General features: G+C 39.9%; 1 protein-coding gene across 3 annotated transcripts in view; it reads left to right on the forward strand.

Annotated features, from left to right (window-relative positions):
- TBC1D14 (TBC1 domain family member 14) overlaps positions 1-23904 on the forward strand; it is a 63880-nt gene that overhangs the window by 13028 nt on the left and 26948 nt on the right. Inside the window, exons 3-4 of one of the 3 annotated variants that reach the window (XM_059469852.1) lie at positions 8586-8706; positions 23649-23767. In XM_059469852.1, the coding sequence (XP_059325835.1) occupies positions 8586-8706; positions 23649-23767 (240 nt within the window). Of the gene's footprint in view, positions 1-8585; positions 8707-19474; positions 19626-20557; positions 20579-23648; positions 23768-23904 lie in introns of those variants that run through there. The other 2 variants (XM_059469854.1, XM_059469855.1) reach the window with 2 other exon arrangements.

The following is a 23904-nucleotide window of genomic DNA, read 5'->3' on the forward strand; positions in this document are numbered from 1 at the left end:
AGTACAGCACTGCACACACTTGCTTTGGAATAGAAAGTGAGAACTACAAAAGTTTCTCACAGATGTGTGTGAGACTTTAGGAGCTAATTCAGATTAATGAAGTTAAACTCTGGTTTCGTTCTGATTCACTGTCTCTATGAAGGTTTAATGAATGGGTGGGTTAGATGGTCTTTGTATCTTCATTTAATTTGCAAGAGCTTTACTGGTGTTTTCCTTTGTTAAAAGGAGCTATGAGAAGTAGATGACATGAGGAATGGAGAATATCAGCACAATTACTGCTGTGTGATGCTCTATCTCTCCATCTGATCAAAGTACTATTTATTGTTCCACTGACTTTTTCTCTCCTGAAAAATGCAGTGAGCAAGATGAAATGAAATGGAATAAATATAATTTTTGCTCCTTGATGTTTTGATTTACACAGTATCCCTTCCTGTGTTACATAATCTGGAAGAGTTGGAGTCAATATTAACTTTGGTTTTAAGCACATTTTAAAAGGCTCAAACAAGAAACAGTCTGTAGAAGTTTTTATCCTTACATAGAGTTTTATTGACAGAACTGGTACATGGAAACCATAAATTTTCTGAATCCATTCCTTATTTGTGTTAAGTCTCTCTTTTTAGTCATTAAATGCCTCCAAAGTTCTCCAGCCATATCTTAAGATTAATAATAATAAAAAAACCCGTTCAGTAAGTATTAGGGTCATTTTCACTTTGGAGCTGACAGAACAAACACAAGAACTTGGCAGCAGTTGGAGGTAGGACAAGAAGCAGGACTCCCCTTGGTGAGCAGGAGCCTCCTGTGAGTGTGGAATCCAGAGCAGCTGAGCTCAGGGGGGTTTCTGGAGCTGTTCCCAAGCTCCAGCTCAGTGCAGGGCCGGCTTCAGCACCAGAGCACATTCCTTGGGACCCTGAGCAGCTGTGAGTGCATCCCAGCTTGGAGCTCACCTCCCTGGGCTGCACAGTTCAGGGTTTATATTCTGCCACTGTGGGTTTTTTTCCTCTCCTTTTATCCATTTGAAACATGCCTTGCAGCAGCTTGGGGTTTTTTCCTCATTGGGGTTTTTCCCTCATTGCACCTCTGAGGATTGTCATCCAGGCTGAATGGAAACACCTTTGTCAGCATCCCTGCCTGTGTGGTGCAGGCCTCAACACCTGGCCATCACAGTGGCCATCCATTGGGCTTCCTCCAGCTTTTAATTCTTTGTTGTAGTACAGGAGCCCCACACCAGACACACATATGGTCTTGTAGGTACTAGGCAGAGCTTTTATTCACTTTTTGCTTTTGATCTTAATGCAGACAGGTCCATATTTAATTTCTATTGCTGCAAGGTCTTAGAGTTTACTTGGGTTCAGCTTTTTGCTTAGGATGGCATTTTTAGGTATTCTGTTTTTTTATTTATGTGGTAATAGTGCTGCAAATCAATGAAGAAATCTACTTTCAAATTTTAGGAATGGAATTTCAATTACTCTGGTAATATGAGAATAACTGGGAATTTGGCCAGCTAGAAAAGGATCATTAATTATAGCTGGTTGATGCTAATATATTAGTTGGAAGCTGGACCTGAGTGTTGATTTTGTGTGACAGTCCTTACTTGCTGAAACTCCAGTTTCTGAGAATTCTTCAGTATTTGCATGGTGGACCAGCACTGTGTGTTATCCATGTGCAAAATAGTTCCTGGCTTGCTGCAGCCAGTTCTAAAGCTGAACTCTCCAGGTTACTGCCTGATTTATCTTTGCATGGCTTGGATACTTCAGAGCAGTCAGCTTTGTTCCCCTGTAAAATGAGGGAAACCTGTAAGAAGAAAGATACATGCAGAATACTGTAGTTTTGATAAATATTAAATTATTTTATAACTATTAGATTATTAAACCCTGCTATTTTCCCCAGAAATCTAGAGAAATTTCCAAGTTATCCTATTGCAAGCTATCAGTTATCCTATACTGCTAACTTATATTGTATTACTGCTTCTCTCAACTGCGAAGGTCTTTTTTTTCCCAGACCTGCAGGTGTCTGTTACACTGTAAAGTGTTATTGTTTTTGATTCTTACTGAAGGTACTGGAATGTTAGTGATTGGAAAACTTAGTTTATAAAGTGTGGTAGGAATTTATAAAACATTGTTCTGTGATTAGTTACCTCCCTCATAGGCAGGTCAGCTTTGGCTTTATTTCTGTTGGTTTGTTTATCCATAAACCAAGCATTATTCTTCCTTTAGTCTGACCTTTGGCAATCTTGCAGAGACAAACTTCTGCAAATCCTGCTTTTGTATGTAATTCTGGAATCTTATTCAAAGCATAACTTCTGACTTGTTTATGGAGGTTCTTAGCAGGAGCCAATGTACTTGAACTTTTTTGATGGTATTCTGTCTCTTGGTTGTGTTGATGTATAGGTTGACTGAGAGGTGATCTGGGTTTGAGAGGAGGGTATGTTAGAACTGCATCTAGTGAATTATTTCTAGAAACCAGCATTACTGGGTCATGGGTACCAGTTGCTTTTCCCTTTGGAGGATGTAGATTTAGGCCATTTCAGGAGACTTTGGTGGGTCTCCTGACAACTGTGCCTTCTCAACTCCATCAGTCTCCAGTCATCATGATTTATGTGTCAGTTTTGTTCCTCCACTAATCAGGTAACAAAAATTTCTTTGATAGAATATGTTGCTGATTTTTCAGGATTTATTTTCTCAGTCTCTGGAAATTGTTTAAGTGAGCAGATTAGAAACATCTAGAGGTGAGAATTTTTCTTCTTTTATTGATAAGTTGCAAAAGTTATGATTAGTACAGAATAGAAAGAGTCATTTGAGATGAGAATAAAATTATGTTGTTAGGAATGTTTCCTAGTTAGTGTTAATTAAATTAGTACCACATCAGATAAGGTGACTGGACATTTTTGCTGACAATGCAGCAGTATTTAATAAAATTTAACTTACTGTATTTTTAGCTTAATAGGTGCTGTATGTTATTTAAAATGTCTTGTTTCAGTGTAGCTTTCTGGATGCCTTGTGCAGTAATGTCTGTGGAGACATGTCTCACAGTGCCTGTGTGCTCAGTGTGGGTTTACCTTATGATAATGGTTCTTCTGATTCATATCTGCTTACTTATCTCAATATACATGGACCTGAGCCTCAGCCTGGCTGGGGGGTTCACCACCTTGGTGCTCTCTCCTTGTGTAGTTTAGAGTTATCAGGGGAGTCTCAGGGTCTTCTTTCAGGAGCAGCTGAAATGAACTCTGACTTGCCTCTGTTTCTTTCTTGCTTCTTAAGAACACATGCCAGTCTGATACTCATTTGAAAAATTGTCTTTTGAGATAAAATTGTTCTACAAAACTGAACCTTTTGAACTTTCTCCACTGTCCTTATTTTACATGTGTTTTGCTCATGAGACTGGTAAGTCCTTCCAGTAGTTAATTTGCATGCCTATTCCACTTGTTTTGCCTTCTGAAAATAATCTTAATTGAAAGACAAAATTTGGAGCATGCATCTTGAGAACTGGAGATGTGTGTATTTTTAAAACATGTAACAAAAATTTACTTGTATTTGGAAATCATTGTTGGTTAAATGCAGATTAGAAATTGCAGTTTGCATGAGCTGGGTCAGTTTCTAGACAATTTTCATACGTGTTTCTATACACCAACCATCTTTTTAAGAGTAAGGAACCCCTTTACTTGGAAATGTAATCTCTGTGCTAGGTCAGTGTAAGTCTATCACAGAGCAGCATTTGCCATCTCACTTTTCTATTGCTTGCAGTTGTGATTCTGTGCTGCATGCCAGTAGTTCAAGTACTGCAGAGCTTCATCTAAGGAGCCCTGGCAAAACAGTCACATCAGTGAAGTTGAAATTCAGATTTTCTGAATAACCCAGATGCTCTGGTTGTAAAAACTCCTAAATCCTAAGCTCCTCTACCCTTTTGTTTCAGTAAACTGGTTATCTTGGGCATTCTGGTAAAAAGCTACTGTGTGTTGCCTGAAGTCCAGAGGGGGGTGTGTGTGTGCCTGCCTTGCTCAGCTCCCCTCTGACAGCTCCTGTGGGAGCTCATCCTTTTTTCCTGTTGTTTCAGTGACATGTGCCAGAGATACAGTTCCTTGACTCTGGTGGTACCAAACTTCAGAGGTATCTGAATTGGCTCCGTGTTGGGCCTGCCTGGCTTGAGAAGACTTCAAGACTTTTCAGGAAGGAGCTTTGCAGTGACTTCAAGACTTGGAGTAAATTGGCAATGGAAGCCATGGCAGCCATGGCAGCACTGTCTCTGCTGCTTTAGTGCATAGGTTTGAGTACTGAAGAGGGGGATGTGGTGGAAGGGAGTAACCTCTTAGGAGGTGACTTCACAGAAGTGACTGGCCTTGCATGGAGCAAAGCACAGCTGAAATGTGGAAAAAATGAGTATCTGAGTGCTTGTGGAGCTGCTGCTCTCAACTCCTCATGCAGCAGTAATTGCTGGCAGTTGTGTTGCAGACCTCCTGTCTTTTTGGAAAGAAAATTGGACAGAACTAGATAAACTTTCTTCAGTGGTGATGCTTTTTTTAAAAAAGCAAAAGCTTGAAAATGCTCCAACAGATGCAGTATGGATAGGTTTGACTTGATTACTTGTTGATGTTGTTCTAATATCTTTAGAAACACATTTTTAAAATTTGATTGAGGCTTCAGCCTGATCACGATAACATACAAGGCTACTTAAAGAGTAGCAATATACACATGTGCAGTACATGTATTAGCATGTACTAGCTATTTTGTAAGTTGATTTGAGCAGTGCTTAGAGAACCAAAATGGAATTGTTTCTTAAGTTTTATTAAAAAATAAGATTTTCCTGACGCTGCTAAACTTGCCTCTTGGTGTTAACTTCCTCTTTTTCCCCACAGAAAAGGCAGCTGGGCAGATCAGTATAGAGTGGTGATGCAATATCTGTTGGCTCAAGCAAAAGATTGTTCCATCTCTGTCCTGTACCACAGGATGTTCTTTGTATGTAAAAATTAACTCTGGAGTTAGAATTAAATTCTCTTCAGGTAGGTAATCCCTCTCCACAGCTCAATTAAAATAACAAAGTTAAACAGCTGTTTGGTGCCAAATACTGTTTGTAGGGGACTGTGAAAAAGCAATTTTCTAACTGAAATTTGATCTCAATTTAACTTCTGTACTTGGCTTTTCTAAAATAAGCAGCTACAAATACTTAGTGTAAAATAGTGGGCACGTACAACAGGAATGCAGATGTGATCCATGACACTGAAATGACTCCACACTAATGAGGCTGCAGACATCATGCATCATGTCAGATGGTCTTGTTACTATCCCTGTTGTAAATCATCATGATGTGTTCTGATAGTTTGGAAGAGGACAGGGAAACTGAACTAATGATGATCATGTAATCTTTTCTTTCAAGTCATGTCAGCACTTTTTTACATTCAGGACCTCAAATTTAGTTTTGTTATCTTAAAACACTTGTAATGAAGCTTTGACATTTTTTACCCTAGAATTTCTGGGCTCATCTTCAGAGTAAAGATCTGTTTGTTTAGGGTTTTGTTTTTTCAAAAATAGAAGTTTTACTTCTTGTTAACGTGCATTTTCTGTTAGTAAGCTCTTCTTAAGTTACCTTTAGTGTGGAATATTTTGAAGTGAATTTGCTCAGAAGTGAAATGGCTTAGTGTTTTTCTTGAAAATCCGAGGGAGCTGTGCAAAAATAGGAGAAAAATTATTCCTTTTGGTGCTGTAGCAGCAGAAAAATGAAAGGTTTTGCTATGAGTTATTTGCTCTGACATATATATGGCAGCAACTTCCTCCTAAGGCAGTTGCATATTTTAAGGGTTTACTTTCAGTTCAGGAATCTTAAGTAGTGGCTTTATCAGAACCCTGTGGTGTTGTCCTGATTTATTTATTGCAAAGCTCTGTAAGAAATTGAACGAGAGAACATTCCATAGTTCTTTTTTGGTTGTGGTGGGGGTTTTTTTGTTTGTTGGTTTTTGTTTTGGTTTTTTTCCCTTAAGTTTTCTCAGAATAGATGAAAATTAAGTGACATCTCTTCTTCTCCTTCCATGCCATCCTGGCTTATATTACCTTTGCTGTGTTTCAGTGTGGGGCAGATCAGGGTTTAATGCTGTGTGTCCTCAGTCAATTGTAGTTTGCTCTTTTACATCTGGTTTACTGATTTGTGGCTGCTGATAATGTTAAGCCTTTGGGGGGTTTTGAGCCTTTTTGGAGTTTGTAAAGAGTGTGGACACCAACCAAACACTGGGATTTAGGCCCAGACACAGGGTGGAGGAAAGGGACAGTACAGAATGAAATTTGTATATTGACCATGCCTGCTGCTTTCAGTTCAGTATATATATATTTTAAATTAGAAGTGAACTGTAAGTCCCTGACATAGTACAAAGGGAGGAAGAGATGCCTGGTGCCCTAGAATGTAGGGATAGAGAAGAGTGAGCTGAACAAGTGCAGTGCCATCTGCTAGATAAGCTGTAGAACAGATTATTTATTATGACGCTGCTGCTAAAGGGAAAGTAGATAGGATTGTGGAATTGAGTTGAGAGGAAGTGTGTGAGATTGGCTTTTCAGATTTGGTTCATTTTATGCAGGCACTTGCAGCAGAGAGCTGTTAGAATTTATCATTCCAATTCATCTTTACTCTGCTCTGAGGGTAAAGACCTACTGCTGTTCTTAAAATCCCTCAGAGGAGACTGGAGTTGTTGCTTGTACTTACACTTGTGCTAGGAACCTCTAATGTGGATAGAGATAGAAAGAAAATTGCCTTTAATTTTTGTGTTATTGTGGTGCTAGTGAAGTGTGATGAAAGCCTTTTACTTGCAAAAGGATTTGAATGTGCGCAGAGCTGTCACAGAGATGTGCCTCCTTACAGGGCTCTTCCAGTGGCCCTGATGCTACAAGTTCTTGTTTTCTCTGAAGATGGTTTGGAGTCTGGATTTTGCTTGCTTCTGCAGTAATAACAACCTGAAAAAAAACCTTTTGCAAGAACGGCCAGTCTTGCATTGTGTATCCTATTCACATGCAGTAATTTTGTTATGTTATTTTTGCCATGCTTTCTTTTTTATTCTTAGATACATTTTAGAACTTGCTTGAAGCATCCTTTCAGGCTTTAGTTACCTTACAATCTCTGCCTAAGTGAAAGGGTTTGAAGAGGTACAGTTACAGCTTAGCTTTGGCATCAGATGTAATTGACTTGCATGGTTCCTGTACATAAACACTTTGTCCTTATCTTTTAATATGATAATCTGTTCTTGGTTTGAATTTCAAGGTAACTGTACCCTTGTGATACAGAAGCATGTGATAATTTGTATAAATATATGCATATTTAAGGATGGCGGTGCATACTATTAACTTTATAATATATTTCAGCACACTTTGATGTTATAACCTTAATTATTTTTCACATATGAAACATATCTCTTGTATTCCAGCAATGTTATCTCTGTTGGTATAGCTATGGTATTTTTCATGGCAACTGATACAAAGTGACCAAGAAAAACAACTTTCTAATGCCTAGATTGTTCCTGTTGCAGATGTGTATTCAGCTTTTCTAGAATGTGAAAACAGTTTTATTTCCCAAACAATCACACTTTTTATGTAAAAAACAATGTGTACTTGATGGACCAACACACAGGGCATTAAGGTGGTAACTGTAAGGAAAAGCACAAATGTCAGAATGGAAATGTCTGTGATTTGAAGGTGCTGGAGCTGCCTGCTGATTGCAGTAGGAAAAATGCTTTTGTCTCAGTGGATTTACTTTTTATTTTGATGAGGGAGCAAAAAAACAATAGTCAGTTTCCAGAAAAATCTGCCTTGAGGTGAGTAAATAACATAACTAACTAGGACATATTTGAATATGTGATAAACTGGACAGTAGGATAAAAGAAAATTGGTTACTTTAATAATGCAGGCATGCCATGGAGAATATCTGTTCTTGGAGGAGCTGAGTGCTATCAAAATTGTGAAGATTGTGCTGTGTGTCCAGTTTTGGAAAAGTAGCTGTGGTGTGAAGATGCAAGTCTGGCAAATCTCTTTATGATTAAAAACTAACAATATCAATAAAAATAATCTAATTTTCAGTGGGTTTGTGTCTAGCTTTCTAACTGTTCCTACAGTGTTAAAGCTAAATATTGGACATATCAGAGAGACTTCAGAATTAATGTGTTTTGATAACTGTTTTTAAGCTTATTTAGAAAAACAATCTTCTGTGAAAGCAGATCAAATACAGCAAAAGAGTACCATGTCTCCAAGTTTTTTGTTGGTTTTGGTAGTAATGTGTTGTAACAGGTGGGTAAAGAATGTTTGTGCAGCAAGAGGTTCTTAATTGTTTTTTAAAGAGTGAGGCTGAATGATCTCCAGGAATGCTAAAGAAAGGTGTCCACTTTTAGACGGTTGGAAAATGAACTTTTTTTATCTACTAAAAGTTATAATTTAACAAAATCCTTTGCCTGGTATGGTGATAATACTGCATGATGTTCCTTTTGAAGCTTGGAAACAGTGTCTGTCAGCAGAACCACAAGAGAAGTTGGAATATATCATTAGGATACATATGGTTAGCAAATGTTCATCCTTCTTATAATTAATCAACCCTTTTTCTTAATAAAACTTTTTTTTTTTTAGGAATTTGTTTACCAGAAAGCAGAGTGCAAGATTTGAAAAACAAAATGATGTGCGATGGAAGTTGTTTGGAAAAGTACCTCTTGGAGAAAACTTACAGAAAGACCCAAAGAGAATGCAAAAGGTATTTGTTTAATTCTGTGTTAGGATTAGTGGTGAATGAAGAAGCCAGTTAAGTTTATGATCTGTAAATAGGACTGTGCAGCCTGTTTGTTGGAGTTGCACACAATTTCAGTACCAGAAAAGGCTCTTTGTTGAAATTTTACTTGTGTTGCAACAGTGCTGTTCAGAAGAATGTGTTCCACTTGGTCATTACATTGAGTACATGAGGCATGAAGAGCCTCCCTTAGTGTGTCATAAGAGAATAAAAAACCTAAGTGAAACTCACTTTTCTCCAGCATTGTTGAAAGCCACATTTCAGAGAACTGGTTCTACTAGAGATGAACCCAAGCTCTTGTCTAGTGAATCAAATGATTTGTCTTTCCAATGGGGAAGATCTTGTGAAATCCAGCTACAGAGCTGCTCTTTCAGTGGCAGAAAAACAGCCTCTTTCAGTCTGACTTGGTCTGGGATTTTTGGATTGCATGTAGCCTTTTTGTTTGGAGCTTTTTCTGTATTTCAGTAGTCACTTCCTTGTTCAGATGACTGTGGGAATAGTAATGTTTGCATGGAAAGAGACCATGTAGTGAAACTTTAAAACCAGCTGCTGTGTGCGAAATGCAAATGCTGATTTGAAGGATGGTGCTGCTTAATTCAGGGTAAAGCATTCTGGAAATCTACATGTCATGTGACTGTTCTTAGCTGTAGTTAGACTGTTAAGATGAAATTGAGGTGGCTTTTTGAACTTGTCACTGTACTCAACCATTCAGACTTTATCTACATCTTGTCTTGACACAATTAGTTGTTCTGAAGTGTCCGCCAAAGATTTTTGATGTCAAAATTGAAGAGGTTTAGTAAGTGCAGTACTCTGACATTTAGCAGTATATTTTGTTGTAGTGCATGTTCTTTATTAAGTGGGTAAATAATTTATTGACATTTTGTGGTTGTTGCTGGTACTGTGAATATTTTTCTTTTGCATCCAAACTATCTTACATCACAGCTTTGAATGATTGTATTTCTTACAAAACAGTCACTATTAAATTAGTAGCGTGGTATGGCATCCAACCATTAGCAAGTTTCTGGCAAAATTGCAGCCTAAAACAATTGTCTGCAGTGCCTCTTGGGTAACAGTAACTAATCCTTCCTAAATGATTTGGTGCTTTTTTGAAGTTATTTTTGACAGGTAGGCTTTGAGTCATGAGTAGTGCTGTAAGGCACCAATTGAGCCTCAGCAGCATCTAAAAGCACAGCCTGATTTAGGTGCCCCCTCACCAAAACAATGCTCAGACAGGCTTTGTGAGCACATGAGCCTTTCCTCAGGCCCTGTAAAAGCTCTTCTGACAGCACTCTCTTGTTCAACAAGTGTATATACAGCATAGCATCATACTGTAATTTAACAGTATAGGAATTAAAACCACTGCAGCTAAGATGTTGCTTGTCCTGTTTTTGATGCTGAAAATATATGTATTAGTCTTCTGATAGAGAAGCCATACTGGCATATGCTCAGGCTGGGTTGCTTTACTGGGTCACTGAGAGCTTTTTTGTAGTTTTTATCCAGTTAAATGTTTTAAAACTTAGAAGCTGTCAGGATGAGTAATCTTGGAGAAGCTGGAAGTGCATTTGCAATGGAGGTTTGCATGATTAATGTTTTATATCCGTTCTCTTAAGGAATTCTGCTTGAGCAGAACTGGTTATGCTAGTTGCTTTTGCAATTGGTGTTTGAAAATGCACAAAGTCAGATGACAGAACTTCACCAAGAATAACCACTGAAGTTAAGTTCTCTTCTCTCCCATTAGACTGTAGAACTGAACTAAGCTTTGCAGCCACTGTTTCTTTTAGAAACTCTTTTCAAGCTTGGCAGAAGTATATGTAATACCATTTATTTGCAGCAACTTTTCTTCCCCCAGTTTTGTTAATGAATGTTCTTCTAAAGAAATTCTTTTAAAATTCAAGAAGTAACCAGCATATAATTTGGTTGTCTCTCTCATGTGATCTGTCTTCACAGAATTTGTTTGCATGTGACCAGTCAAGATTTTGTATATTACAAGAATAAGGCATATAGAGGAAAGCCAGATTTTGGCTATATCCTAGAGACATGTTACAGCTTTCATCCCCAGTGAAATTCTTTATTTTTTTTATATAATGTATTTATTTTAATTTTCTTTTCTATAATAGCAAAATCAATTTTTAATCAGCAAGCTTTGGGTTGTTTTTTTTTCCTTTCTAAGTGTGCTTTGACCCTATGAGGGTTGTAAGATTTAGCTTTCACTATATGAATTCTAATCAGAGCTGAATGGAATATCTTTATTTTTTTAAGTTTTAATATTTGTAAAATTCAGCACATATAACACTTGAGGCCTTTCAATTGCAATCTTTAATCAAAAATTCAGGTCTAAATGTTTTATAATCTCATTTGCTGATAGTCCATGTTGGAATATTTAAAAATTTTAATGGTAGTTCCTTAATAACTAAAAATAACTGTGATTTTTAACTTGGGGATTATAATTTTCCCAAATGTTTTTTCTGTAATAATTAGGATATGGCTATATGTGGGGGGGTCAACGTTCCAGTCAATTGTAATCAGTTGTACTGAAGAGGCTCACTCTGCAGCACATGATAAAGTGAAAATGAGCTCTTGAAACAGGAAAATAAATTGCTTGGCTCACAGGTGATGCTTTGTTATGGGATGAACAGTAAAGCTTTTAATATTACTATAGGAGAAAACTTTGTAAGTTGAATTGGGTTAATTATAATTCAATTCAATTTTCACTTGATTTAAGCTATAATCCTGATTGATGAAGTAAAGAGATTTTATCAAAGTCTGTTTTCTGGCTTAGATCTGTTAGATGGAAAGGAGTTTCAAAGCAACAGCGCCCAGCAAGAAATATGGAAATAATTTATTACAGCCCATGCTTTAAGCAGAGTGATGAACTCTCCTGTTATAAGCAGTGTCTTTTCTCCAGGTTAAAAAAGGCCCAGAGCAGAGCAGAGTCCCCAGAGTGCTGATGTGGGGAGGTGCTTGTGCACCTGGAACGGGAGGCAGCAGCTCCTCACACGCACAAATTCCATGTGCGTGGGTGGAATCTGTGCAGCATGGGGAGCTGCTCCTCCTGTTCTCTATGGAATCTGTGCAGCATGGGGAGCTGCTCCTCCTGTTCTCTATGGAATCTGTGCAGCATGGGGAGCTGCTCCTCCTGTCCTGTATGGAATCTGTGCAGCGTGGGGAGCTGCTCCTCTTGTTCTCTATGGAATCTGTGCAGCATGGGGAGCTGCTCCTCCTGTCCTGTATGGAATCTGTGCAGTGTGGGGAGCTGCTCCTCCTGTTCTGTATGGAATCTGTGCAGCATGGGGAGCTGCTCCTCCTGTTCTCTATGGAATCTGTGCAGCATGGGGAGCTGCTCCTCCTGTCCTGTATGGAATCTGTGCAGTGTGGGGAGCTGCTCCTCCTGTCCTGGATGCAATCTGTGCAGTGTGGGGAGCTGCTGTCTCCTGTGCCACATCCACATCTGCAGCCTCTGCTGATGGCCAGCTGTGCTAAAAATACAGAGCTTTTCTGAGCTGTGCTTTGCTGTCTTCCCATGGCCCCTTTAGGGCCTTTGGAGGGGAAGTAGTCGGTTCAGGCTGGCTGCTGGTTGTGGCAGGAGCCAGAGCTACAGCTCTGGATGGAACACTGTCTCCTGTTTGTACAGAGCTTGTCTTTGGGTAGCCTGGGTGTGTCATTGTGACTGATGGCTGTAGCTGCCAATGGGGTGAGTGTTTGTATATAGACTTCACTGCCACTTTGAAGCTAGAAAATGTGTAGTGCCTATTTTGTGTTCTGCATGAGAAGTCCATGGGTGAAAATGAGTCACTTCCCATGTTCTCCACTGTTGGGTTCATTTCTATTTGTCAGCCTTCAGAAAGACAGGATTTAGATCTGTGTGGCACAGAGTTCCTTTTTTTTTAACAGGAAGAAGCAAGTGCAGTGTTAGAAGGTATAGTTAGAAAGTTAGTCTAACCTATGTCTATTACTGTTACATTCCCTGGAAATAAAGGTGTAACTAACTTCCTCACTTAACAATTATAACCCAAAAGTTGCCTGAATGCACAGCTCTTTTGTATCTTTCCTTCTGATCCAGTTACAAATACCTTTATTTTATTGTAATAATATGTAAAGGGCATCTAACTTTTGTGAAGGTAAATATAAATAAGGAAAAAAAGAAACCTATTATGTCAATGATGTCCTAAAAAGTCTTTTCTTTTTCTCCAACAAGAACAGTAATAAATAGATCATTCAGCAATTCCAGTAGGCAGTATTAATCTACAAAGAGTGTGTTGCCCTTGTCCTGTCTTGAAAATCACCTGCCTAAAACTAAAATACTATCATATTTAAACAGAAAAAGCAAGAGTAGTAGCTTCCATTCACAGTAAATGAAAGCTGTGTCAGGATGATTGTTCCTGAGTATTTTAATAATAAAAGCATTTAATATGACTCAATCAGATATCATAATTTAGCAGAATGTAGCTGACAAAGTGCTGCTTTAGATGCTGTTGGAACTTCTTTCCATATGTTAACAATGTGTGAAAGTACATTATAATTCAAGTACAAAAATATACTACAAGCATTAGACTAATAGAAAACAGGTTTGAGTATTGGTTTAAATAGATATGACAAGCTACAGTGTTTTTGAAATCCTTTTCCAGATTTAAAGCTTTTATTTTAGCTTTCTCGCTCTCTAGAATGCTTTGTAAATTGTGGGGATCAAAAGCCCTGGAAGATGGAGGGATCCTGAAGAGGTGTAGCAGGCAGTGTTGGAGGATAAGTATCTGCTTTCAGGAGTGCAGATACTAAATAGAAATACAAACACGGTTGGTTGGTGCTGCAGTCACAGTGTCAGCTGCTGGTCTCTGCTGCAGGGTCTGTCTCAATGCTGTGGCATGTTTTGGGGAAGTGCAGGAGCTTTGAAGTTGTTCCCTTTGTCTCAACAGGAACAGTTACTTTGTAGCCCATGTTGATAATTAGCATTAACTGGAATATGAATGCTGATAGCACAAGATTATTTTTAAATGCAGGAAGCCACAAATTCCTGGAAAAATGATCAACTTTTGAGTATCAAATGCACAACTCTTTCTAACCCCAAAAATTCAATGCCAGAGTTTATAACTATTCAGGACAGCTGATACATCAGTGGAAGTTTGTTCTCATTTGTATTAAGTAAGAATCCATCATGCAGCTGGTACTTGTGTGTCTTCCATAATGGTAATAGAAAGATACTTAAACACTTACTTCTCTGTGTAGGCAGTAAGTTTTTTTTCCATGTAGTAACCTTCCACTGGCAATACACAGGAGGCTTTCAGGTTCCCCCCTCCCCTCGTGGGTTTTTGAATGAAAATAGATGTCTGAAGAGACCAAGCCTGGAAATAACCCCATGTGCCTTTGGCTGTTGCATTGCACAAACACTTGGCAAAGCATTGCTGTGAAGCAGAGCTGGCAGTAAATTTTTGAAAGCAGGTGTGTAGCCCCTAAATATTGTGTTGGAACTGCCTATTCTAACTGGAGACTGGAACATTTCTATTGCTGACATGTAAAATTGAGAAAGCTTTGCTAGACTTCATTGTGCTAATTGTGTGTTAAGCATAAGCAAGCTCCCAGGAAACCCAAAGGTTTTGTCTGTCTTCCAGTTTATACATCTCAAACTTCATCTAAAATTAAAGAATGGGGATAGATACAGGTTTTGAAAGGCTAACTCTTACCATGCTCACTAGCAGCAACAAATAAAGCTGATTTTCTTTAGCTCTGCAAAATGAATGGAGGTACTGTGTGTTGGTGGAAACCCTGAACACACAGTACCTGAAGATATGGATGTAAGGATTTTGAAAAGCCAGACTGGTGCTTTTTCCTGAAGTGTCTTTCTGAAGGAAGACTAGCCAATTTTATGTTCTCATTCTCTCTCTGAGGATTCTTGGTCCTATTTTTTACCTTGATTTTATTAGAAATTTTTCATGCCTGTCAGTATTTTCACATAATTTTCTTGTGCTCTATTGAGAACTTGTCACTTGAGCATGACAAAGTTCAGTGGAAACAGCTTCATGAATATTAAAGCCTGAAAATAGTCAGCACTTTAAGCCACACTATGAAGGTATGTTGCCTTTCTTCATATGTTATATTTGTGTGTAGCTTTAAAAAGCTACAATTTCTTCTTGTCAAGACTGAACTTTAAGTTGTGAAGATTATTTTTTTCAGGAATATTACATTTTTATATAGTTTTTTTTAAAGAAAAAAGAATACACAAGGAACTGGCCAAGATGAGAGAAAATATGGTGCACACTCAGTATAAGTACAAAAAAAGCTTTTTATTAAGCATGTAATAAATTGGCATCTGTAATGGCTTCAAAGATAATTTCAGGGATCAGAGAAGCAAACATGGGTGGAGAAAAACACTCAGAAGTTTTAATGCAGTAGACTTATTAGCTTATTTTTCTGTAATTTCCAAGGGCAGACAAGCATTAAACTTGAAGGAGTCTGAGACCCTTAAAGATACCCAAGTCTTGATGAGGAAGCAGAAGGGAGATTAGCAGAGAAATTTAAAACCAGGGGAGAAGTAGAATATGGTTAAAAGTATCAAGTGAAGTATCTTTCCCTACATTAGTGTGGTGTATGTGCTGGAGTCATGGAGCTGGATACAAGTGTGCACATACTTACCTGCAAAGCAACTGTTTGAAACAAAACAGTGGCTGTGTGCTGTGGGGTGTCTCTCAACAGCATAAAATACAAGTTTTTGTGCATTGCAAAGTAGGAGGCATTCTTGGGGGACTTCTGCACTATGTTGAAGATTACAAGTATTGGTATTTGCAAAGGATTTTAGAACTTGCAAGATGAAATGGGATATTCCTGTGACTCCTTTCCTCTATATCCTGGAGTTAATCTGGATTTTTGGCCATTTCAGAGTGGTGTTAGCATCAGGTTGATGTGGCATGGAGAGTCCTTTTATTTTAGTGTCTCTCAGAATGAGAAACACAGTTCTGACATGATCTTCAGCCACAGTAGAAGTGTTGAGACTAGATAGGAAAGGTAGGCTTTCTTCTGAAACATCAGCACTAATGTGAAATGTCAGAAGGAAACCTTGCTGAGAGGTTCTTTGGAAGGGTATGATGCTGACCCTACACAGAAAATAAAGGTGGAGAGATCAGTGAGTAGGCATACAAATTAAGTAAAGTTACATTTTCACATGAAGTCCATATCCAGTGGAATTCCAGTCCCTGGAAGTAATGTTAATGGGATATGCTGAAAGCAAGTGTTTATAGCATTTTATTCTGACAGATGCTCACAAGAAAATAGCAGTAAAATAAAACAACCATTTAGCTTGTGTTTTCTTGCTCAGACGTTTCCCAGATGCTTGTCCTGCTGGAGGCCTTTCCTGCAGATGTTTCCATTTGATTAACACTGCAGTGTACCAGATAGTGTCAGTAGCTAGGGAAAGTGTGCACACTTTTGTATGTGCAGATTAAATGGTGTCCTTTGCAGGGTTCTAAGCAGGAGGGTGTTGTTTTCTTGTTGTTACTGTGACTCATATTGGAGTCGCTCGTAACATTACGCTGCACAATCTGATTGAAGATCTTGCTTTTGACAGTAAAAAGCTGTTCTTTAGCAAAATGGTTCATGGTATGCTTTGTCTCTGAGTACTTCAAATATTTTCCTTCCTTTTGTTTTTTTTTTTTTTTTTTTTTTTTAATGAAGCATGTCACTCTATATAACCAAAACCCACTTAAATTATTTACATATAGCACAAGGGAAATGTGAACCCTGAGGGTGAGAACCACCTGATACATAGCACGTTGAATGATTAGAGGCAACAAACTTCAAAACAGCAAGCTGTTATTCTTTTTGGAAGAACTTACCTGGCCTTGTCTATGCTTAGGTTTTAAATGTTCCTTAATCTAAATCTCACTCAAAATGTGATGTTATAAAAATATGTATATGGAAAAATTGTTAAAATAGTCCAGTGGCTGGAGCACAGGACTGCAAAACAGAGTATGTGGCTTCTCACTCTTTTGCTTTACTCGTAACTTTCTGTAACATGTATGGATTATTTTATTCAATTAACTTTAGTGTGATTGTGTGGGATCACATCAGTTGCCAGCCCAGGTTGTGTGTCCCCTGTAATCTGAAAGAAAAAGTAGCTGCTTCCCAGGGAAAAAGAGGAAAATTTCAGGGCACTTGAAATTATGCCTACAAATAGTATGAGGTTTTCTTTACAGCCTGGCCATAGTATCTTATCTTTTACATTGCGTAGGCATTCCTAATTGGTAAAGTAAAGAACAGAAGAATACTGTGCTACTAAAGATGAGAAAGATGTCCTGGTGAAAGATAAAACTTCATACATATGTTATTACCATCAAGTTCTGTCATGTCATTGCTATCTGCTCATATCCTTTCTTTAATGTAAGAGGATTAAACATAAATATATGCACATACAGAGAGCTGTGTAAAGCAAGTAGGGCTGATGGGTTTTGAACCATTAATTATTTTTAGAGCTTGGCAGACCGCTAAAGTGTACAGGTTAGGTGTGCAGTTCTGATTTCTCAGGTTGTTAGATCAGTAATTAATAAATTATTTGCATTTCAGAATAGTTCTGTACTGGTTTTAAAGTTATATGTAAAGATCCCTAAGAAATTGTTTGACAGTGTAATATCTGAACTCAGAAGTATGTATTTATTCTCCATTAAGTTTTGAAGGATAGTCTCATAATCTGATCTTTGCCTATGGTTTCAGTCTCCTTAAATTCTCTTTGATTATTGTAAATATAAGGGTCTTTATTAAAATTATTACTTTCTGGCCTGGTGCCCTGTGAAGAATCAGATCTTAGTTTCCCAATCCAAAGACCATAACAAATTTCATGATCTGGTAGTCCTGCTGCATATTCCTTTCCTTTTCCTTTCAGTTTACATTGCCCCACAGCAGGCATTGCAGAGTAACCAAACAAATGGAACAGAACAAAAGGTGTGGGTTTGGTGGTGTCATTTCCCCAGTGCAGCAGTTTGCAATCACATGGCTGATTAATGGTGGCACAGAAATGGGGTGGGGGGCAGTGAAGTGCTGGGTGTGCACCAGCTAAAATTTGTCTGGTAAACTATTTCATTTAGAAAAGGGAAGAGATTTCAGGTGGAGATGCATTAGACAGTCATGAAACAATGGAAGACAACTGTTGAAGCACTGTTGAGGTATTAAAAACCAGGAAAAAATAGTTTTCTTTTTGCTTGTGCAATTCTGGTCCAGTTCTTATTTCATATGCTGGGTGAGGCCAGTGGAAAAAATAAAATGTAGTTAAATCTTGTGCACAACCTGTTTAAGTAGTCTCAGATACTGTTGTAAATGCAGCAACCTAAAAATAGTGACTGCTACCAACTCTAACATGTGGCCAGCTGTGGTTTGAGTTACAGGGAGTACTTCACTTTTTACCCTGTCACCAGCATCCCTCTCTCCCGGTCTGCTTTGCAGAAGAGCTGCAATATAATTCTATTTTTAGTGGGAAAGCACAGACATCTACTGCAGGAATACCACTGCCCGTCCAAGGGTGCTCTTCCTCAGGAGCTGCTTTTTGCCTGAATTAATAGCTATAACTTTACATGAATGGCTTTTTTGATATGTGTGATAACTTAGTTTGGAGCCTGTAATGTTTTGCATGAGCTGTGCTGACTTTTGCTTTGACATGAGATGTTTGGATGGCAGGTGTCTGCAACTAATTGGCATTGGTGGGAATGGAGCTGAGATACTTTTAAGCAGTGAACGAACTGTTCTGTACTTGGTATTGTATCACTGAATCTGTGAAATAGATGTGAAGTCACAAGTTGAAAACAATAGCTGGTATAACACCTAGCAATTCTGAGAAAATAGTTTAGCTTCTGCAAAGCCGCCCATTGAAAGCAGAATACTTAAGTGATTGGTTGTTTTCAGATCAGTCCTTGCTGATCATTTTGGGATTGAGGGTCAGACTTTGATTAAAAGATCATGAGCAATTCACCCTGACAGCTGCAAACCACAGTCAGTGATGCTTAAGAATATGAAATCCTTAGTGCAGAGCTGAGAACATAGAAGCACTTGCAGGTCAATAGGTAATATTTTAAAATGCAGGTCTGCCAAAGATGAAGCCAGAGCAATTTGGGTGTCTCTACTGAATTAAATTATAGAGCCTTTGAACAAATTAAAATTAAGGTTGATAATCTATCCAGATTGAGGTAAAATATTTAGCAAGAGGTAATGTGGAAGTTGTCCGAACTGCAGAAGAGATTTATATATCTATCCCTTACAGCTGCCAGAGGTGGACAGAGCATGAGTGGTACTGAAAAGATGTTTATGCTGAAGGGAAGTATCGCATCTTTCGGCACTGATGTAGGGGTTGGTGAGTTTTAGCTGATCTTGCACTTCGGACAGGTACCGAGGCTGTCTCAGCAAGGCAGAGCGGGACTCAGTACAAGCAAACGCCTGGCTTGGAGCCAGGGACGCGGGGAGGGGAAGCGGCAGTGTGGGAAAGCAGTGAAGCGGGATGTCAGTGTTTGAGGGATGCAGCTGCGTCCTGAAGGCACCCGTAATGCCGAGCTGACAAAGACTGCGGCTAATGCAGACGAGCTTGTGGCAGGCTTGTGTTGTCCGTCACGGCCCCGGATCCGCACCGGGCAGGGCCGGGCTGCCGGGGCGGCCCGGGAGGCGTGTGCCAGGCGGTGCCGTGCGTGCCCAGGCAGCGCTGGGCGAGGCGGAGAGAAGCGATGCTGTGCGGCGGCTCCGCGGGTGATTAGCGCGGCTGGCGGGGCGGGGCGGCCCGGCCGGACCCACCCGCGGGAGGCGGCCCGGGCGGGGCGGGCGGCCCGCGAGGCCGTGCGGGCCCGGGCGGCGGGAGCCAGGCCCGCGGTGCGGGACGGGCAATGGGGCTCCGGCGCCGCCGCCCGTGAGGGACCGCAGCGTTCATGGTGAGCGGAGCGGGGCAGCTGCGGGGGTCGGGTCGGGGCGGGCGGGATGGGCGGGCGCGGACTTGAACCGTTGTGGGTGAACCCGGCCTCGTCCGCTTCTCAGTCGCCGCACCGAGTCCGGGGCAGAGGCAGCTAACCGGGAAGGGGATTCTCTTTGTGCGGGGCGGGGCTCCGCCGGGATGGAAGGCGGCAGCGCAGCTCTGCCGGGTGTTCGGGGTGTCGGAGCGTGGGGGCTGCAGGCTGGAACCTGGCTGGAACCCCGGCCGAAACCCCGGCCATCCCTCCTGCCCAGCCCTGCTGCCGCCCCTGGAGCCAGAGTCCCGCAGCCCCCGGCGTCTGCCGCTCCGGCAGCCAGCATGAATATTTCATATTCGGCTCCGTCGGAAAGTGGCTGCCTTTAAACACGCAGGGCCAAAACAAGATGACCTTGATAGAGCAGTTTGTGTTATTGTAGGTTCGGTTCTGCCGTGCTGCTGGAGCCTGGGGAGGCTTGGGCCGTGTGGGAAGTCCCACAGCGCTCTCCCGGGTAGAGCAGTCGGCCTTTGAGCGCTTGCCCTGGGTTCTAGAGGGTTATTTGTGTCTCTCGGCAGAGATTGTTGAGAATCCCTTTGTAGGCTGGCTTGTCTTTTTTGAAGAATCGCAGAGAATCACCACAGTCAGAGCTTCTTGCATCTTAACTGCAAAGCTGGCAGGTTCCACCCAGAATTAAACTTGGTTTCAGGAGGCGTGTTTCTGTGGGTTTTCTTTGTTTAGTTTGGATTATTTAAATCAGTGCTTTAATCTACAGCACGCTCTTAATAGAACATCTTCAAATCCTTGTTCAGCTCTTGTGAACAGCTGAAGGCGAAACCTGGAAGAAAGCCTAAATGATCCCAGTGATAAGGCTATGTTTTAAATTGTAAACGGTCAGCTCATCCTAAATTGATCTTAAAATTAACTTGCAGCTGTATCAGGTTAGTAACCCCTAACTGCAGCATAGCATTTAAACAGATCCTGAGTTATTTGTACCTGTGAGAGATTAGAGTCCGATTTAAAAGAAAAAGCTTAAAACGAGCTATTGTGTAGCCCAGCCTATTGCAATATGCCTGCATGTGCAAATACTTGCACTTGCTCAGTCAGCAGATATTCTTAATATGAGTTTGTGGAGACTTCAGTGTGCTTCATTGCTGTATCATACATTGTGCTCTGAAATAGCATTCACTTCTCACTGGGGTAAAAGATAATTTTCATGAACTTTTGTTTTCTGTGAATTTTAGGGTGTTGGGTTTTTTGGGGGGGGGACTGGGGTAGGAGGTTTTGTTTTGTTGTTTGTTTTTTTTTTTTAATTTTCCCTTAATAAAAAGCAGTCTTGTAGATAGTATCACAACAGGACATTTTTATTCTTTTTTGGCTACCACTGAAAAGGATGAAATTGGTACAAAGGAATCATACTTGTAATCTGATCAAATGTGCCACTCCCATTTTTGTGCTGGTCTGGCTTTTTTACTGTAGGGTAGTGCTGAGTAGAACACCAGTGAATACTTGCTGAAATGCAGGGTGGGCTTTGGCTCTTCTGGGAGGTTTGCGTAATTGTCCTGATGTGCTGATACTGTAACTAGCATCCATATTTAGAAATAAAACATTTTCTTAACCAAGAAATTCTTGTAAGGAGATGTGTAGTGCTGATCTGGAGAACTTTTTGCTTAGATGAAGGGGATTTCCAAATCAATTTGGGTATTCAGAATAAAATTCCCATTGCAGCCCAGTGTGGACATTCTTTTCTCACTTTCCAAAAGCAATTTTGCTCTCCAGTTGGCTTTCAGTGAAAGTAGACCCTGAATATAATTTTCATAAGTCAAAATTAAGCAGCTTTTCTGGAATTTCTGCTATAATAAACAAGGGGTGCATATGTTTTAATGTTAAATTCTGAGATGCTTTCGGGAGTAAGAGAGGTTAATATTTGACTATGTTAATTTGTGAAAAAGGACTCATTAAAAAAATCAGTCTCTTAATAGAAACTGGGAAAAAGAAAAGCCATTTGCTTCATTGCTATCAGCACATCAGCACAGTGGATTTGCTCTGCAGCTGGTGCAGCTGAAGCCCATTATGATGGTGCACTTACACTCTAGTCACTCTCAGTTGTTTGCTGGTGCAAGTGACCAGTGTAAGCCTGTGCTTTCTCAATATGCTCTCTACCTCAGTATTTTTTATAGTAGTATTTTGCTTTTTTTTTTTTTTTGGAGGTTTTTTTAGTGAATGGCTTTGTCAGCATGAGCACTGTCTCTTTACTTGACAAAGCTAGGTACTAGTCTGTAGTTTAAATGCATTTTCCTTGGTTCTTTTCCTTGTTTTCCAGCTGATGTCATGCATAGTAGTATTAGCTGGTATTAATGAGCCAGACATTCCAAATTCATGACCATGTTTCCCATTACAGCAATGTAGTCATCATAGGATTGAGACAGTGCCCAGTTAATAGACAAGGAAAAATAATGATTTTCTGTGTCCTGAGGGCTGCACAGACCTGTACCCATGAGTCCTATGGAAGTAGTTTGAACAAGGATTGAACTGCACAACACAGAGTAGATGACCAAGGCTCCACATTCATGCATCATGTCTTGTTTTCATCCATCCCCTTTTTTAAGGTGTGATTGGAGACAGCCTTTCTGGAAGGGATGGATCCTGTTTTAGTTGCTGAATGAACCTCACTGGTTGGAAACGCGTATCTCATGCCCAAGGAGGTTTTTATGAAATGGAGAGGTTAGGTTGAGAGAAAGAAAGCAGAACCATCTGAGGAACTCTTTGTGCTAGCAGGAAAAGGTCTGTGGCTGGAGCACTCTTCATAGTGCTCATTGATAGCATACATTTGTGTTTTTCTAAATTTTATTTTAATAGAAATGGAATAAAAAAAATTGTGCATTAAAGCCTTTGAGTTTTGGAAGTGGCAAGAATCATTATAAAGTTGAATGTAGAAGTAACTATGTATAATGTGGATGTGATTTTTCCTTAGGACGGTTTGACCATGTTTGTTGTTTTTGTATCACTGATACTTTGCATATTTAATGTTTGCTGTAATACTTCAAGCACTGAAGTACATGGAAGTTGTGTAAAGGTTGTTTTATCCCATTAGGCCATGGTTTTAGTATAATTTCTTTTAAACCAGTGTTTGTAGGGAAAGTAAAAATAAAATGGTACCTGAATGCCAAGTCCTCTGCTGTAGGTCAGGGTGATGCAGTAATTAAGGGTAGAAGGACCCTGAGGGGCTCGCTCTCCTCTCAGGACAGAGTCTGCTTTAACCAGGTTCTCAGGGCTCATCCCCCTGAGCTTTGAATGCTTTCAAGGTTGGGAATTTTGTCACAAGGCAACCTCCTCTCCCTGCAAAGCCTTTTCCTCTGGAGGCTGAGCAAACCTGGTGCTCTGGGCCTCTCTTTGTGGGGCACTTGCTCCACACCCTGCCATCTCAATGCCTCTTTGCTAGCCTTGCTCCAGTGTGTCAGTGTCTGATTACAGACAAAGGTTAACGTGTTATGCTCTACTGTGATTTAGGATTGTCCAAGGCATTGTACCAAGTGTGGTCTTTCTAACAGTGATTTTAACCTTTTTTTCTCTCCCCATTGTTGAGCTGTTGCATATGAAAACAGCTTGTGTAGGAGAGATCTTACAATGAGATTTTAAGACATGGAGCTCGTGGTCATTTTTTACTTTAGTTTGAAAAGAGTGTAAATTAATAAAAATTTAAATAGGTCCTATTTTTGTACCTCAGAAAGTACCTGCTGTTTGTAAACTCCTTAGTAATACTTTGGAAAAGCAGACTGTCAGCTAGAGGAACTTAAGGTGTGTGTACAAACAGAAAGAATGGAAAAAAACATTTTGTTGGTGTTTTCAGTGTTGAGGTTGCTCTAGTTGAAAAGTTTCAAAGGGACTGTAGTAGGGCTGAGATGTGAAAGCATTGTCTTAAAAATTTCTGTAGATCCCTTTTTAAATTCTCAAGTGCATCATCTTGGTGCTCTGCACTTGTGTAAGTTTCCCTGTCCTTTTCTTCTCTAGGAATATGAAGAAAAAACTGGACGAGCTCAGAGACCACTCTCTCCTAAACAGAATGTGAGGAAGAATCTTGATTTTGAACCACTCTCCACTACAGCACTTATTTTAGAGGACCGACCAGCGTAAGTTTTGGAAGTGCCACAGTGAGGGTCTCTTTAAAACCTAGCAAGTATTTTCTAACTCAGTGTATTTGCTTTGTCTAACCTCAACAGATAATTTAAAATCTAAAGTAGATTTTTTTTTTCTTCAGACTAGTGAA

Source organism: Ammospiza nelsoni, chromosome 4 (assembly GCF_027579445.1).
Source record: "Ammospiza nelsoni isolate bAmmNel1 chromosome 4, bAmmNel1.pri, whole genome shotgun sequence".
NCBI lineage: Eukaryota > Metazoa > Chordata > Aves > Passeriformes > Passerellidae > Ammospiza > Ammospiza nelsoni.